Below are 14,358 nucleotides of genomic sequence, written 5' to 3'. Positions count from 1 at the left end.
TCAGCATTTCTCAAGCTGGGGGTAATGAAGAAAAAAATCAAGCCTCGACTTTCGTTATTGAAAGATTCTCTGGGAAAATTATTGAATGATGCAGAATGCATCAAGAAAAGATGGAAGGAATACACAGAGTCATTGAACCCAAAGGAAATGGTTAATGTTCAACCATTTCAAGAGGTACCATATGAACAAGAGCCAATGACACTCAGGGTGGAAGTCCAAAGTGCATTGAAAGAAGAGGCAAAGAACAAGGCACCAGGAATTGATGGGATAAAAATGGAAATCTTTCAAGAAAGTGAGGCGGCACAAGAGGAACTCACTCATGTCGTAGTACTGTTTAATAATTTCTTGTATGGAATAAAGTTAGTATACTTGAATTTGGTTTTATCACTATCAATTGAGTATCAATTAATAATAGCAAGTCAAACAATCTTTTTGTTAAACTGTTAATGTTTCTTCTTCCTTCAGGTTTGGAAAAAATAAATTCTGAGGATAGCGCAAACAATGGATTAAGACGTTGAACCAGTTTATAGAACAAGAAATTGAAAGAGTTGTCAGTTCTTGGTATTATTTCCTTGACTTCAAGCAATATCCACACTATTGACAAATCCTCTTTTGAAGAGGGTCTCCCTTTGTCTTTCATAACCTCATATTCTCATCTTCCTGTTTATTCTCAGATGTCATCTCAAACTCTTCTTATGACAATCCATAACTGTCCACTTACACGCTGGCATAATTTCTGACCCATTTCTTATTGATAATCTCTAGTCCTACAGTGGTGTTACTGAATAAGTGCTGGACTGCTAACTGCAAGGTCACTAGTTCAAACCCATCAGTCACTCCATGAGAGAAAGATGAAGCTTTCTGCTCCTGTAAAGATTTACAGTTGGAATCAACTCGATGACAACGGATTTGAGGTAATATATAATTAAGTAGGAATCCTGGTGTGGCGCTCTGGGTTAATGTGTCAGACTGCAAAGCTGTTTGAACTGCAAGGTCGGTGGTTCAAGCTTACCATGTGCTCCTTAGAAACCTTATACAGGGTTGCTATGGGTCGGAACCGACTCAACGGCACTTCACAACAACAACAACAAAATTAAGCAGGAGTCCTGGTGTGTGCTGTAGGACAAGCACTAGATGGCTAACTGCAAGGTCAGTGGTTCAAACCCACCAACTATTATTGAGAAACCTTATACAGGGTCGCTATGACTCAGAACGGACTTGAGGGCACTAAACAATAACAACAACATAATTAAGGTATCAAAATATCTTAATGGTCTAAATAGTACTTTTATTTATGGTCTAATGACCTAACTGTTCTAAAAGAAGAGAATGACTAAAAGCCATATGTCAGAGCTATGCTGATCTGAGACTCATACTCCAAGAAATCTGACTGACATTTCAATCCACAGCAATCTACTTGCAAAGTATTCACTGGCTCCTGACTTTATGAGTATCCAATAAAAGATTGCTATTTTATGATCCATTTAAAAAGGTGAAAAAAATAAATAAAATTGTGAAAGACATTTGCTGAAGTAATAAATAATTTACCTCTAATTTTCACATACTGAAAATTAAACTGGCAACTACTCAAAAACTTGTTAAAATTATGGTTACTTAAGGTTTTCTGAAATCAAGTGCTAGTACTTAATACTCTGCAAAGCTTGTTAAAAGTTAGCTGTGTGCATAATTGAAGTTCTAAGTTAAAAAATAAGGTTCTATATTTGTGAGTGGCTTAAGCATTCTACTTCTAGCTATGAGTAAGTATAAATTAATAACTTATATGTCTAAAGACACTTTCTTCAAAACTGCTATAGACTTCTTAAATCAAATCATTTCTTTTTAAGATATCTCAATATAGTTCTATAACTAAACAAATATTACTGTCAGGAAGTTTGCTACATTAAAAAACAAAACTAGAGTTTGAGAGGTACCGTACATCACACCTAAAGTTGTATTATAAATGTTCCCTGTGTTACATACACTAAAGAGCACTCCTTTTTAAAACGATTTTGTATATTTCAATAAAATACTTAAAAGATACTTTTGAAATAATCACCCAATTCTTGAGTGCCTTTCATCCAAAACTGTCAAATGCCTTAGTAAAATAAAACCTCTATAATTTAAAATTTATTGTTAAGTGCCATTGAGCCAGTTCCGACTCATAACAACCCTGTATAGGTTTTCCAAGTAGAAACTGGTGAGTTTGAATCACCGACCTTATGGTTCAAATTGACCTTGTGATCCAGTGCTTATCCTACAGCTCTACACCAGGACTGCAATATAAAATTTAGAAGCAGATACATAAGATTTAAGCACATATTGAAGGAATATCTTCTTCATTAGCACTTAGTTGTCCTGGTTCCAACTCTTTTGGTTATAAAAACCTCACTAAGTATTTATGTAAGAAAATTCTTGCTTATCTTGAGCCAAAATGTGCTTCCCTTTACCTCCACCCTTCTTTCTCCTTTCCTTAGGAGCAAAAAAGAACAAATCAAATCCGTTTTTTTACAAGACAGGCCTTCAAATGTTTGATCAGACAATAATGTGTCACATCTGAATCGTGTATTTTTCTATATTTTATTTTGTATCCTATTGAAAAAATGTTCATGTGAGAAGTTGTGTTAAATGCAGATTTTTCCCATTGAGAAAGAGAAGTAAAACCAATCAACTTTAACCTATGCAAAAGAGATTAGGCTGAATACTTAGATGGAAAAAAAAAAAAATGTTGGCAGAAATAAAATGATTGTAACATTAACTCCAAGTTTGCCACCCTGCTCATCTCCATGAAGTTTCAGTATCAAATGCTTGAAATTCTCCACATAACTCATGTCCTACAACTTCTTATTTAAAACACTCTGTCAAGAGTCTTCCCACACTGCCTTTTAAGAAAAATAATACTATCAGTTTCATCTGATTTAGATATTTATTTCATATTTGCCAGAAGATTCTGGCCAATGTTTTTGAAAGCACATTTAACTATACCATATGCCTCCTTAAATCATCTCTATCAAACAAGCTGTAGGATAAGGCTCTGGTTCATTCTGTTCTGTTTTTCTTTCTTCACAATGTGTTTATGTATATTTACCCAATTTGTTCTGTTCTTCTTGCCAAATTACAGGTTTGAGATCTCAACTATTGAAGAGCAGCTGTGCTATTGTGGATATCTCACAAAACAAGGGTCAGAGAATAAACTTATCTCGCAAATATTGGTGACATCTGTAATATCAAACCCTACAACTATTGCCCTGGAATAAAGAGGATTCAAAGAGTTGTAACAGTTCATTTTATTTACGTAGAGAGAGGACATTTTGGTGCAAATAAGCCACTGGCAGAAATGAACCCCTAAACAATCTCGATTTTGTTCTTGGTAAAACAAGCTGTTTAACTATATAGAATGTTTGTTTTATAAAAGGCATAAAAAATAATAACCTCAACTCTTCTACCCTTACATTCTCTTGTTTAAACAGTAAGAATTCATTTTAGCCTTATCCTAGTATAAAAACTAAACCAGTTGTCAGCAAGTTGTATCAAAGTAGAACTGTGCTACATAGGATTTTCAATGGATTTTTTTTTTTTTATAAGCAGATCACCAGGCCTTTCTTCCAAAGAATCACTGGTTGAACCAAAACTCCCAACTTTTAGTTAGTAGCCAAGCATTTAATAATTCACTCCACTCATATAATTCCCTATCATATTATATTTTATTTACATACTTGTATATCAATTATAATTCTTATAAAATATGCACATATGTATAACTATATTTAAATGTAAGTTACTAAGTATAAATTTACCTCAAAATTTTTCAAAAGCCCATTCCAATAATATTCAACAAAGATATAGATGGCCAGAATTTTCCCAGCTATCTTTTATTTGCTTCATAACATCAATTTTCAAATGAAATCTATATACCAGCTACTGGATCTTCTGCCACATTCTTAGTACATATCTCCAAGGAAACATCTTTATGTTAATGATTTTTTAAATCAAAATCCATGAGCACTAGTTTTTTAAAAAGAATAATCCACAAATAAAATATAATTCTTGAAATCACTTAAGGATGAAAAAGCATACAGGCTAATGAGATGAGGCACATGCCCATGGATCCAGCTCTGAGATTATGCATCTGGCTATGTGACTGTTTAGGGTTACTTCACCAGCGTGTTGTTAATTATTTAAGTGAGAGAACAGGGGGATCCATCGCCACATCTGTCACCCTCACATAGGAAAAACCTTCACTCACTGTTGGGCCAGATGTGTTTATTTGAAACATAGACTAACTAGCTACTTAATGGGTTTGAATTCTTAGCCAAAAGCCAATTAAGCAAACATATTAAGCATCAGTCACCTTACAAGGCTAAACTGTTTCAGTTGTATTGATTTTAGTCCAATCCCATAAGAGAGTTTATCACCTACAAAAATATCTGGAGAAAATTCAAGACAAAGAAAGAGTGCAAACTATTTGCAATATACGAATATATTGCAATATATATCAATTTAAAAAACAATAATGAAGTTATCCCAAAATATCCAATAACTTAAGCTAGAAAATTTTTTTTCAAGCTTTGCCTCAGTGGTATCATGTATATGATACAAAAATAAGCAAAAACAATTCTTTTAGGTAGGTCTCCTTGTCAAAACATTTTCAGCTTGCTTGTAGATGAAACCTTAATGTCAAGAATAGAACAAATGATTTCTCATGTCTGATATTTATGATGCCATGTGTGATTTTTTTAATTGCATCTCCAAAGCACCAAGCTAATCTACAAATTATAAAAGAGTATCAGCAATATCCACGTTATGCTCATCTAAAGGACTATTTGTCCAAAGGCAAATTCTAGAGAAACCAATTTCAATGCCTAGGATAGAACAGGCAGACTGAATTTTATAACTACATGCAGAAGAAAGTAAGCTATGTTCCTGAACTTGTTGTTGTTAAGTGCCATCGAGTTGGTTCTGACTTATAGTGACCCTATAAGAGGTTTCCAAGGAGCAGCTAGTGTATTAGAACCACTGACCTTGCAATTAGCTGTCCAGTGTTTATCCTACAATGCCACACTAATAACTTATTAAAAAATAATAATAATAAGAGTTTGGGTGTGATCCTGATCATTTTTCTTCTGAAATAGACTGCTGCCCCCAATAATAAAATACTTCTGTATAGTCTTTCGAAATAATTGGTAAACCAAAATATGTGAATAAAATTTATTTATCCTTTCATCTAACAAAATTTTAATGAATCTACTATGTGTCAGGCACTTCATTAGATACTAGAGATTCAGCCAAGTACAAGATCACAAAATTCATCCTCACAAAGGAACACACAATAACAAACAACTAAATGCTCTGGGGGAAAAAAATAAAACAAGGACAGGGACTAGAGAGGGTCAGATCCAAGATCCACTGCATTCTTAAACTGAGTGACTAGGAAAGAACTTACTGGAAAGGAGACGTTTGAACAAGACTTTCAGAAGGTGTGGAAGTGAGCAATGAGAGGAAGAACATTTCAAGAAGAGGAAACATTATGTGCAACATTGCAGAAGTGAAGTGAGTTGATGTGGTGAAGGGACAGCAAAGGAGTAAGTGTGGCCATGGCAGAATGAGTAAGAGTAACATGAATGATGACGTCTGAGTGGTAGCAAGGGATCAAAATGTGTAGGTCCTCATAGAACTTTGCAATGGTTAGTGTTTTACTCTAAATGAGTGTTGGAAATTGTTACAAAGGATTTTAAGCAGAGGAGTGAACAGAAACGGATCTGTGTCAATGAGATCACACCTGCCTAGGGCAGACACAGCAGAAAAGTTGGTCGATTAATAATCCAAGCAAGAAATAATAATTGCTTAGTCAAGGATGATGATAGCAGTGAGGGTGTAATGAGGAGTGGATTCTGGGAGTGCACTGAAATTAGAGCTGAGATTTGCTGATGGACTGAGTGTAAGAGAAACAATGAAATGAATGATCATGCAAGGACTTTTACGATCATACAAGGATGTAGTTGCCTACAGAGAAGATTGGTTAGGGAGAACGATCAGGAGGTTCAACATGAAATTACAACTGACATGCCTTAAGTTTCATTCCCATATCAATTTAACCATAGGTGTGTTCTCAATAACACTGGCTTATCACATGGCAGAGAAAAATGAATGTTTTGTGTGTTTTTTTTAGAAGAAAAACAGCCCAAAGGTTTAATTTGTATTTTGCGGTTCCTTTTAATCAATTCAATACATAAAGGTGATAACTGCTACAATTTACATAGAACCAGAAGTGATGCCCAATAGGTATCTTGAATTATTCAAGCATCTACAGAAGTTAAGTATTCAACTCAACTGAAGAGTCCTAGAATGATTTTTTGGAGTTTCATGGAGGAAAATATAATCATCACTCTCTGTACAGTAACCTACACCCTGAATGATGACACTGTACACTTAATTTTTCTATGTTCTAGGCAAATGACCAAAATGAAGATGCCTTAGGAAGCTGTATTGTAGTCATTATCCTATACATATGGCATATCTACTGTTGGGTTGTAGAATGTTTAAAATATTTTACAACTGTTTCATGCTTAATAGTTATTGTGAGTTGCCATGAAGTGGATTTCAACTTGTGGCAACCTCGTGTGTACAAAATAAAAGTGTGTTCTAAAGTATTTTCAATGCTGTGTGACCTTTCAGAAGCAGATTACCAGATCTACCTGCTGAGGTGCTTCTAGGTGGATTCGAATCATCAGTCTTTTGGCTAGTGGTTGAGCATTTAACTAATTGTGCCTGTCAGGAACTCTCTACATATAAAGAGTAGATAAAAATGACAAACAAAATTATGAAAATATTAGTGGAATTATTTGTTCCTAAGTGATTACAGTAAAAGTCACTCCAAAATGAATGAATATTCCTCATTTTAGTGATCATTCTGGTTTATCATCACACCAAAGAAGACATTTAGACCAGAATAAGACTGGACACAAATTAATGAAAATGCACAAATGTTTTCTAGTCCCAGGTGTGCCATAGTGATGATATTGCTAGTATTTTTAATATTTATGAAAGATTACAATAATTAATCAAAATCTCACTTTAGAATTATGTGTGTGTGTATGCGTGTAAGTACAATACTCTAAAATAATGGCTGTGGTTCTACTTATTTATACTTTGTGACAATGGTTCTCAAATCAATCAGGGTAATTATTTATAGAGCTTTTGAAGCTTTAGCCAAGAAATAAGATAAAACAAACTTTATCATTTTCAACCAAGTAAGAGGTGACATGCTAACTAAAGTGTGTGCCTATGGCTGTCTAATGATCATTCTAGATAACAAAATATGACACAATGAAAGATATATTTTATGCTATTTTCTAATAATTTGTAGCCAAAATGTTTAAAATTGTTTTCAGTGAAGTACTTACTCTCCAACTTTATTCAAAGTAGGTGCAGGACAAAGCATAGAATTAAGTTGCACACTCACTGGTGTTACACCTAGAAAATAAAATATCATTAAATTAGCAATGTGTCTTACACACCTAGCACAGTTTGATTCATCATATGAAGAGCATTGTGCGCTCATAGTTCAAGTGTGGAAAAAAACGTATATTAGCATAAAAAATCAAAAGATATTCATCTAAAGGAAGAGGAGAAGGAAAATAAATAGAACATGGTAAAAGATGAAATTCTTCACTGAAATATAGATATATAGATATATATGTTGTTGTTGTTGTTGTTATGTGCCATGGAGTCGATTCCAACTCATAGCGACCCTGTATAGGGTTTCCAAGGCTGTAAATCTTTATGGGAGCAGAAAGCCTCATCTTTCTCCCGCAGAACAGCTGGCAGTTTCGAACTGCTGACCTTGCACTTCGCAGCCTGATTCGTAACCACAACGCTACCAGTGCTCCTATATATAGATATGTATAAAACAGAAATATTTATATAGATATAGATAGTATTGGCAAAACATAAATTATGATTTTTCTAACTTAAATCAAGTTCATATACAGCTACAAACACTGTAACATCATCTTTTTCTCTCCAAATTTTCAAATATTTCATCATTTTAATGATGACACATATATATTCTCAAAGTATAATTTACAAAGGATGAATGTCCACAGAAAAATGAAATAATTTCAAGAGTTAAAAATAGGTGTGTCTAGAATCAATAAATACATTATGACACACTGGGTGATTAAATTATCTTTTTATTTTAATAATATGTAAGAAAAAATGACCTAGGCATATACATATTCAAAACTTACATAACCAACTGGATAATCCAAGAAAGTTAATATGAGCACAATTCTGCATCACTTATATATATTTTGAGAATTCATAAATGCAATCTTAAATTATAACAACTAAAACATTATCAAAAAGAGTTATGCAAATTATTATTATCAAGAACCTGTATCTTGGTCAAAAGAGGGAAAATTTAGCACAGAATTTCAAATTTTCACTGGCATGTGGAGATTTCTGGAGCCACTGGGACTAGATGTACACTAGACTATCACAGTGAGACCTTTTAAATTTAAATCTTAAACTGATTTAATCAAATGAAGTCTGCTGTGAACCCAAATACAGTCTATCTTGACAAATGCGTCTGCCTTGAGAATTATACTTCTTTAAAAAATCATCTATGTGGGATAAAATTGATAATAGCTACTTAAACAGTTAGATAAGAAGGTTAGGGAGGCAGTGAGCCTACAGCAATGGCAGTGGAGGAATTCAGAGAAGGATTGTGATAATGTTTGTACAATGTCAATGAGTTGTACATGTGAAAGTTGTTCAAATGATGTATGGCAGTGTATAGTTCCATCACACACACACAAAAGGAGTTATATAAAGCTAACTTTTAGATACAGATCACGTCAATTCAGTGCTAAACATGACAACTGGGGGGAAAAAAATTGTTTCCTTCCATTTTGGAACTGATGATGAAGAGAGTTTGTTACAAACATTGCTTGAATTACCAACAACTGTGATCTTAATAGGAGAGAGGGGGATTTATTATGTTCATCATGCTGAGATCTATATCATTCCAATTCAACCAGCACATACTGAGTGTTTACTCTGAATAGTCCAAACTGTGATAATTGCAGCCTCCAGTCCCATCACATAAACATCAAAATTACAGACAAGTCTCTCAAAAAATTACTACCACCAGATTCACACCAAGTTATACAGGTTGACTTACAGTACAAACTTCCAGAAGGCAATATAATCAGCTATGAGGAAAAATGTTTCAATGGAAAATCAAAATGTTCAGAAAACTAAGATCTTTTTTAAAATGAGTTTTTTTCCATAGGAGGGTGTAATGGTTAGAGTTTTGTGTCATCTTCACTAGGCCAGGATTTCCAGCGGTTCAAAAGTTGATATGTGAGTATTCTCATGGTTGTTATTGTTGTTGTTGCTGTTGTTGTTGTTGTTGTTGTTAGGTACCATCTAGTCAGTATGGACTCAGAGTGACCTTATGCACAACAGAACGAAACTCTGCCCGATCCTGGGCCAACCTCACAATTATTGCCACGCCTGAGCTCGTTGATTCTGTCACTTGGCCAGTAAACCTGGCTGGGGGTCTTCCTCTTTTTCTCTGACCCTCCACCTTACCAAACATGATATCCTTCTCCAGTGACTGGTTCCTCCTGACAATACGTCTGAATTATGAGAGACGAAGTTTGGCCGTCTTGGACTACAGGGAGCACTCCGGCTACACTTCTTCTAACACAGATCTGTTTGTTCTTTTGGCAGCCCATGGCACTTTCAATATTCTCCTCCAACACCATAACTCAAAAGCATCAATTTTCCTACGGTCTTACTTAGTCACTGTCCAGCTTTCTCATACACATGAGGTTATTGAAAATACCATGACTTGGGTCAGGCGCACCTTAGTCCTCAAGCTGACATCTTTGCTCTTCAACACTTTAAAAAGGTCTTGTGCAGCACATTTGCTTAAATGCAATACGTCGTTTGATCTCTTGACTGCTGCTTCCATGAGTGTTAATAGTTGATCCAAGAAGAATGAAGTCCTTGAAAACTTAAATCTTTCTCCATTGATAAGAATGTTGTTTATTGGTCCAATCATGAGAGTTTTTGTTCTCTTTACATTGAGATGTAATCCATACCAAAGGCTGTGGTCTTTGCTCTTCATCAGTAAATATTTTAAGTCTTCTTCACTTTCAGTAAGCAAGGTTGTATCATCTGCATATCTCAGGTTGTTAATGAGTCTTTCTCCAATTCTGATGCCACATTTTTCTTCATAGAACCCAGCTTCTCAGATTATTGCTCAGCACACAGGTTGCAGCTGTTTCTGTATTACCTTTAGTAAAACTTAAACTTGCATGGGATATCAAAGATATTGTCTGATGATTTCTGCATTCTGTTGGGTCACCTCTCTTTGGAATGGACACAAATATGGATCTCTTCCAATCATTTGGCCAGATAGTTGTCTTCCAAATTTCTTGGAAGAGATGAGTGAGTGCCTCCTGTGCCGCCTCACTTTCTTGAAAGATTTCAATTTTTATTCCATCAATTCCTGGAGGCTTGTTCTTTGCCCATTCCTTCAACCACTTTGGACTTCCTCCTTCAGTATCATTGGCTGTTGATCATATGCTACCTCTTGAAATGGTTGAACATTAACCATATCCTTTTGGCACAGTGACTCTATGTATTCCTTCCATCTTCTTTTAATGCTTTCTTTATCCTTCAATAAAGTAGAAAGTCGAATCTTGATTTTTTTTTTTTTTTTCAGTTCCCCCAGCTTGGAAATGCTGAGCACATTCTTTCTTTTTGGTTTTCTGACTCCAGATCTTTGCACATTTTGTTGTAATATTTGACTTTATCTTCTCGAGCTGACCTTTGAAATTTTCTGCTCAGCTCTTGGAACTCCTCATTTCTTCCATTTGCTTTAGCATCTCTATGTTGGAGAGCAAGTTTCAGTGTCTCTTCAGACATCCACTTTGACCTTTTCCTTCTTTCTGGTCTTCTTAATGACTTTTTTGCTTTCTTCATGTATGATACTCTTGATATCATCCCACAACTCTTCTGGTCTTCAGTCTTTAGTGTTTAATGTATCAAATCCATTTTTTCAGATGATCTCTAAATTTCAGGTGGGATATCTTTATGAGAGTAGAAAGCCTCATCTTTCTCCAGTGGAACTGCTGGTAGGTTTGAATTGCTGACCCTGAAGTTAGCAGCCTGATTTGTAACAACTACACTTCCAGAGCTCGTTTATTATCATGGTGATGAAATCTCATACAGGCATAGTTAACTCTATGATGAGTGGCTATGAGTAACCAGTGAAGTGAAGAGATGATTCCTTGGGGTTTGGCCTGCTCCCAGTATAATGGACATGTGGGATGGACTCTATCTCTTCTGCTGGGGACCTGGGACTCTACAATTGTAACCCATTTCCTTGATGGTACACTTCTGTATTGTTGTTGTTGTTAGGAGCCATGGAGTGCAACAACCCTACACATAACAGAATGAGACACTGCCTGGTCCTGCAACAGCCTCACAATCATTGCTACATTTAAGCCCATTGATGTTGCCACTGTGTCAATCCATTTAGTTAGGGGTTCTCCTGTTTCTCTCCTTTTCTCCAACCATGAAACCCTTCTCCATAGACTGATCCCTCCTGACAATACGTATGAAATATGAGAGAAATCTGGCCATCCTGGCTTCCAAGGAGCATTCTGGCTGTACTTCTTCCAATTCAGATTGGTTTGCTCTGTTGGCAGTCCATGGTACTGGTGTGGCACTGTAGGATAAATACTCAACCACAAGGTTGGTTTGAACTGCAAGGTTGGTGAATCAAATTCACTAATCACTCTTCGGACCCTATACAGGATCGCTAAGGGTTAGAACCAACTCAACATCACTTAACAACAATGATAGATAGATAGATAGATAGATAGATAGATAGATAGATAGATAGATAGATAGATAGATAGATAAATAGATATTCCCCCCACTCATTTTGCTTCTCAAGAAAACCCTGTCTAAGACATCTGGTAAGGAGCTCTGGTAGCGTAGTGGTTACGAATCGGGCTGCGAACCTTAAGGTCAGCGGTTCGAAACTACCAGCCTCTCCGCGGGAGAAAGATGAGGCTTTCTACTCCCGTAAGGATTTACACCCTCGGAAACCCTGTACAGGGTCGCTATGGGTCGGAACCGACTCGACGGCACTTAACAACAAACAACAAGACATCTGGTACTGAAAGTGGGGTTCTAGAAAAATAAAATCATAAGGATGAGTTTTCTAAATTGGTTCTCATGTCTGACTTGAGTGGATGGAGGCATGTCTGATCTCCACTGCATAGGAATTCACCTTACGCTGATTTTGAGTTTGGTCCTCTTTCCTACTAATGGAGTCAGAGGAAGTCAGACATGTTCCCCATTTGTCTTAAGAAGTTGGTACTGTTATCAGGATTCATTGCAATGGCTCTGGATCTATGAAATGATGAGGATTTGTAAGATAAAAAACAAAGGGATATGGATAAAATACTTAAGCAGTAGGGAGAGCCAAAGCTTCTGAAGTTGCTGGAACCAATGTGACACTGTTTGGAAAACAAAGCTGAATCCACCCTGCCAGAGGCTCAAGGTCATATGCATATAAAAGAGTCAAAGGTAGAGAAAAAGAATGAAAATGTATTTTTTAAAGGTTTATGTGTTTGACTATGGAACTCTGGTGGCACTGTGGATTAAGGTGCTGGACTACAAAGTCAGTTTGAACTACAAGGTCAGCAGTTCAAGCTCACCAGCTGCTCCTTGGAAATGCTGCACAGGGTTGCTGTGGGAGAAAGATGAGGCTTCTCCTCCCGTAAAGATCAGGAACCCTGTACAGGGTCAATAGGAGTTGGAACTGCCTCCACAGCACATAACAACAAACAACAACAAGGATTTACAGCCTCTGAAACCTTATATGGGGTCGCTCTGAGTCAGAACTGACTTCACGGCATACCACCACCATCATGTGCTATTAGCCTTATGGATATTGGTTTCTCCCTCCTATTATAAAATAGATAAATACGTGTGAAAGCAAAATTGGAAATTATGATTACAGAGAACTTGTAAGCCTGCCTTCATTCTACACTTGGATTGGATTGCTTAAAGGGAGTTAAAAGTTGCTTGGGGACTGGGGATAGCTTTTTGATTTAAGACTTTGTAGAATATGAGGCCTTAGGTAGAATCCTGAGCCCCTCCCAGAACCTTCAGATTTGGGATACTTGCATTTACAAAGACATGCAGACCAACCCAGAACTGCTGGGAGAAAAAAGTGGGCTGTTTGGCTTTTCAGCTTTTGGAGGCATCAATGGAAGGGAAGTTGGCCCAAAAGAGAACCCCCCCCACCCCCACCCACTTCTAGGACTGAAAGTTTAAGGGAACCAGAGGCATAGGTTGGCTAGTGATGCCTGGGTCTACATGTAAGTGGAATTTGGGGAAATGCAGCAATGAAGACACTGGCTGAGTTTGGATGTGTTCTATGGCACCAGCTGACCTTGAGATGAAAAGAGAGGGAAGGTTGTCTGGGCTGAAGTTTAGGAAGTCCTGTGAACTCCTGAGCCCATGGGCACAGACCTAGTCCACAGGGGCTAGGTCTGAGAGTGAAGGGGCTAACTGATTTGAAATGCAAGGGTGTGTGTGTGTGTGTGTGTGTGTGTGTGTGTGTGTGAACTTCCAAACTTACAGTTGGTACCCATGGACCTAGCCTGAATGGCTAGGGCTGAGCTGACAAGTACATAACCAAATGGAGATAAAGATGTTTGATACCATGAACAAGTGTCAATCGGTACAATTAGATGAACTAGGCTTTTGCTTAAGGATGCAGTTGCTCAAAATTACAAGTGGAATGAAAGGTTATTCAGATCAAGTTTGTCTCCTCAGTGTACTGGGTTGATAGATATGGGCAATGTAGATACTGGCTCTCAAAAATTGGGGGCACTAAAAGGCATGAAGTGGCTGTCCTATATATTTTCAGGGGTGTGCTTAGTTTTGGAATGAGGTACAAGGGATAATTCCCACTGACTAGTTTTCCTCTTTTCTAGATGGGTCTGGTGTAATGGAATGGGGGATTATGGTGATAGGATTTTATTATTTCAACTGTGAATAACTGTTAGTAGCATTAATTGTGATTGCCAAAACTGTAATTGTAGAAGATGTGTAACTAAAAGTGGGTAATAGTTATCTTTCATTTCAGGAACACATGATCCCAGGACCGTCATTAAGGAAGAGCATGAGTGGAGCATGGGATACCTGCCTGGAAAAACAGCAAGAGCAAGACATTGGCAGGTAGCATAGAAAGACAGAGCAGCTATGGACACTAGACTGACCCATGGGCTGAGTAAGGCTGTGTGCCTACAGTCAGGCAGGCAG

At 36.8% G+C, this 14,358-nt stretch overlaps 1 protein-coding gene across 3 annotated transcripts in view; it reads right to left on the bottom strand.

The window, feature by feature from the left end:
* ANTXR2 (anthrax toxin receptor 2) overlaps positions 1 to 14,358 on the bottom strand; it is a 242,129-nt gene that overhangs the window by 162,445 nt on the left and 65,326 nt on the right. For 2 of the 3 annotated variants that reach the window (XM_006872894.1, XM_006872892.1), the window contains exon 10: positions 7,401 to 7,470. The exons of the other annotated variant lie outside the window; for it this stretch is intronic. In XM_006872894.1, coding sequence (XP_006872956.1) covers positions 7,401 to 7,470 — 70 coding nt within the window. The remainder of the gene's footprint in view (positions 1 to 7,400; positions 7,471 to 14,358) is intronic. 3 annotated transcript variants of the gene reach the window in all.

This window comes from Chrysochloris asiatica, unplaced genomic scaffold (assembly GCF_000296735.1).
Source record: "Chrysochloris asiatica unplaced genomic scaffold, ChrAsi1.0 scaffold00214, whole genome shotgun sequence".
Lineage (NCBI taxonomy): Eukaryota > Metazoa > Chordata > Mammalia > Afrosoricida > Chrysochloridae > Chrysochloris > Chrysochloris asiatica.
This window is presented reverse-complemented; position numbering and strand designations above follow the sequence as displayed.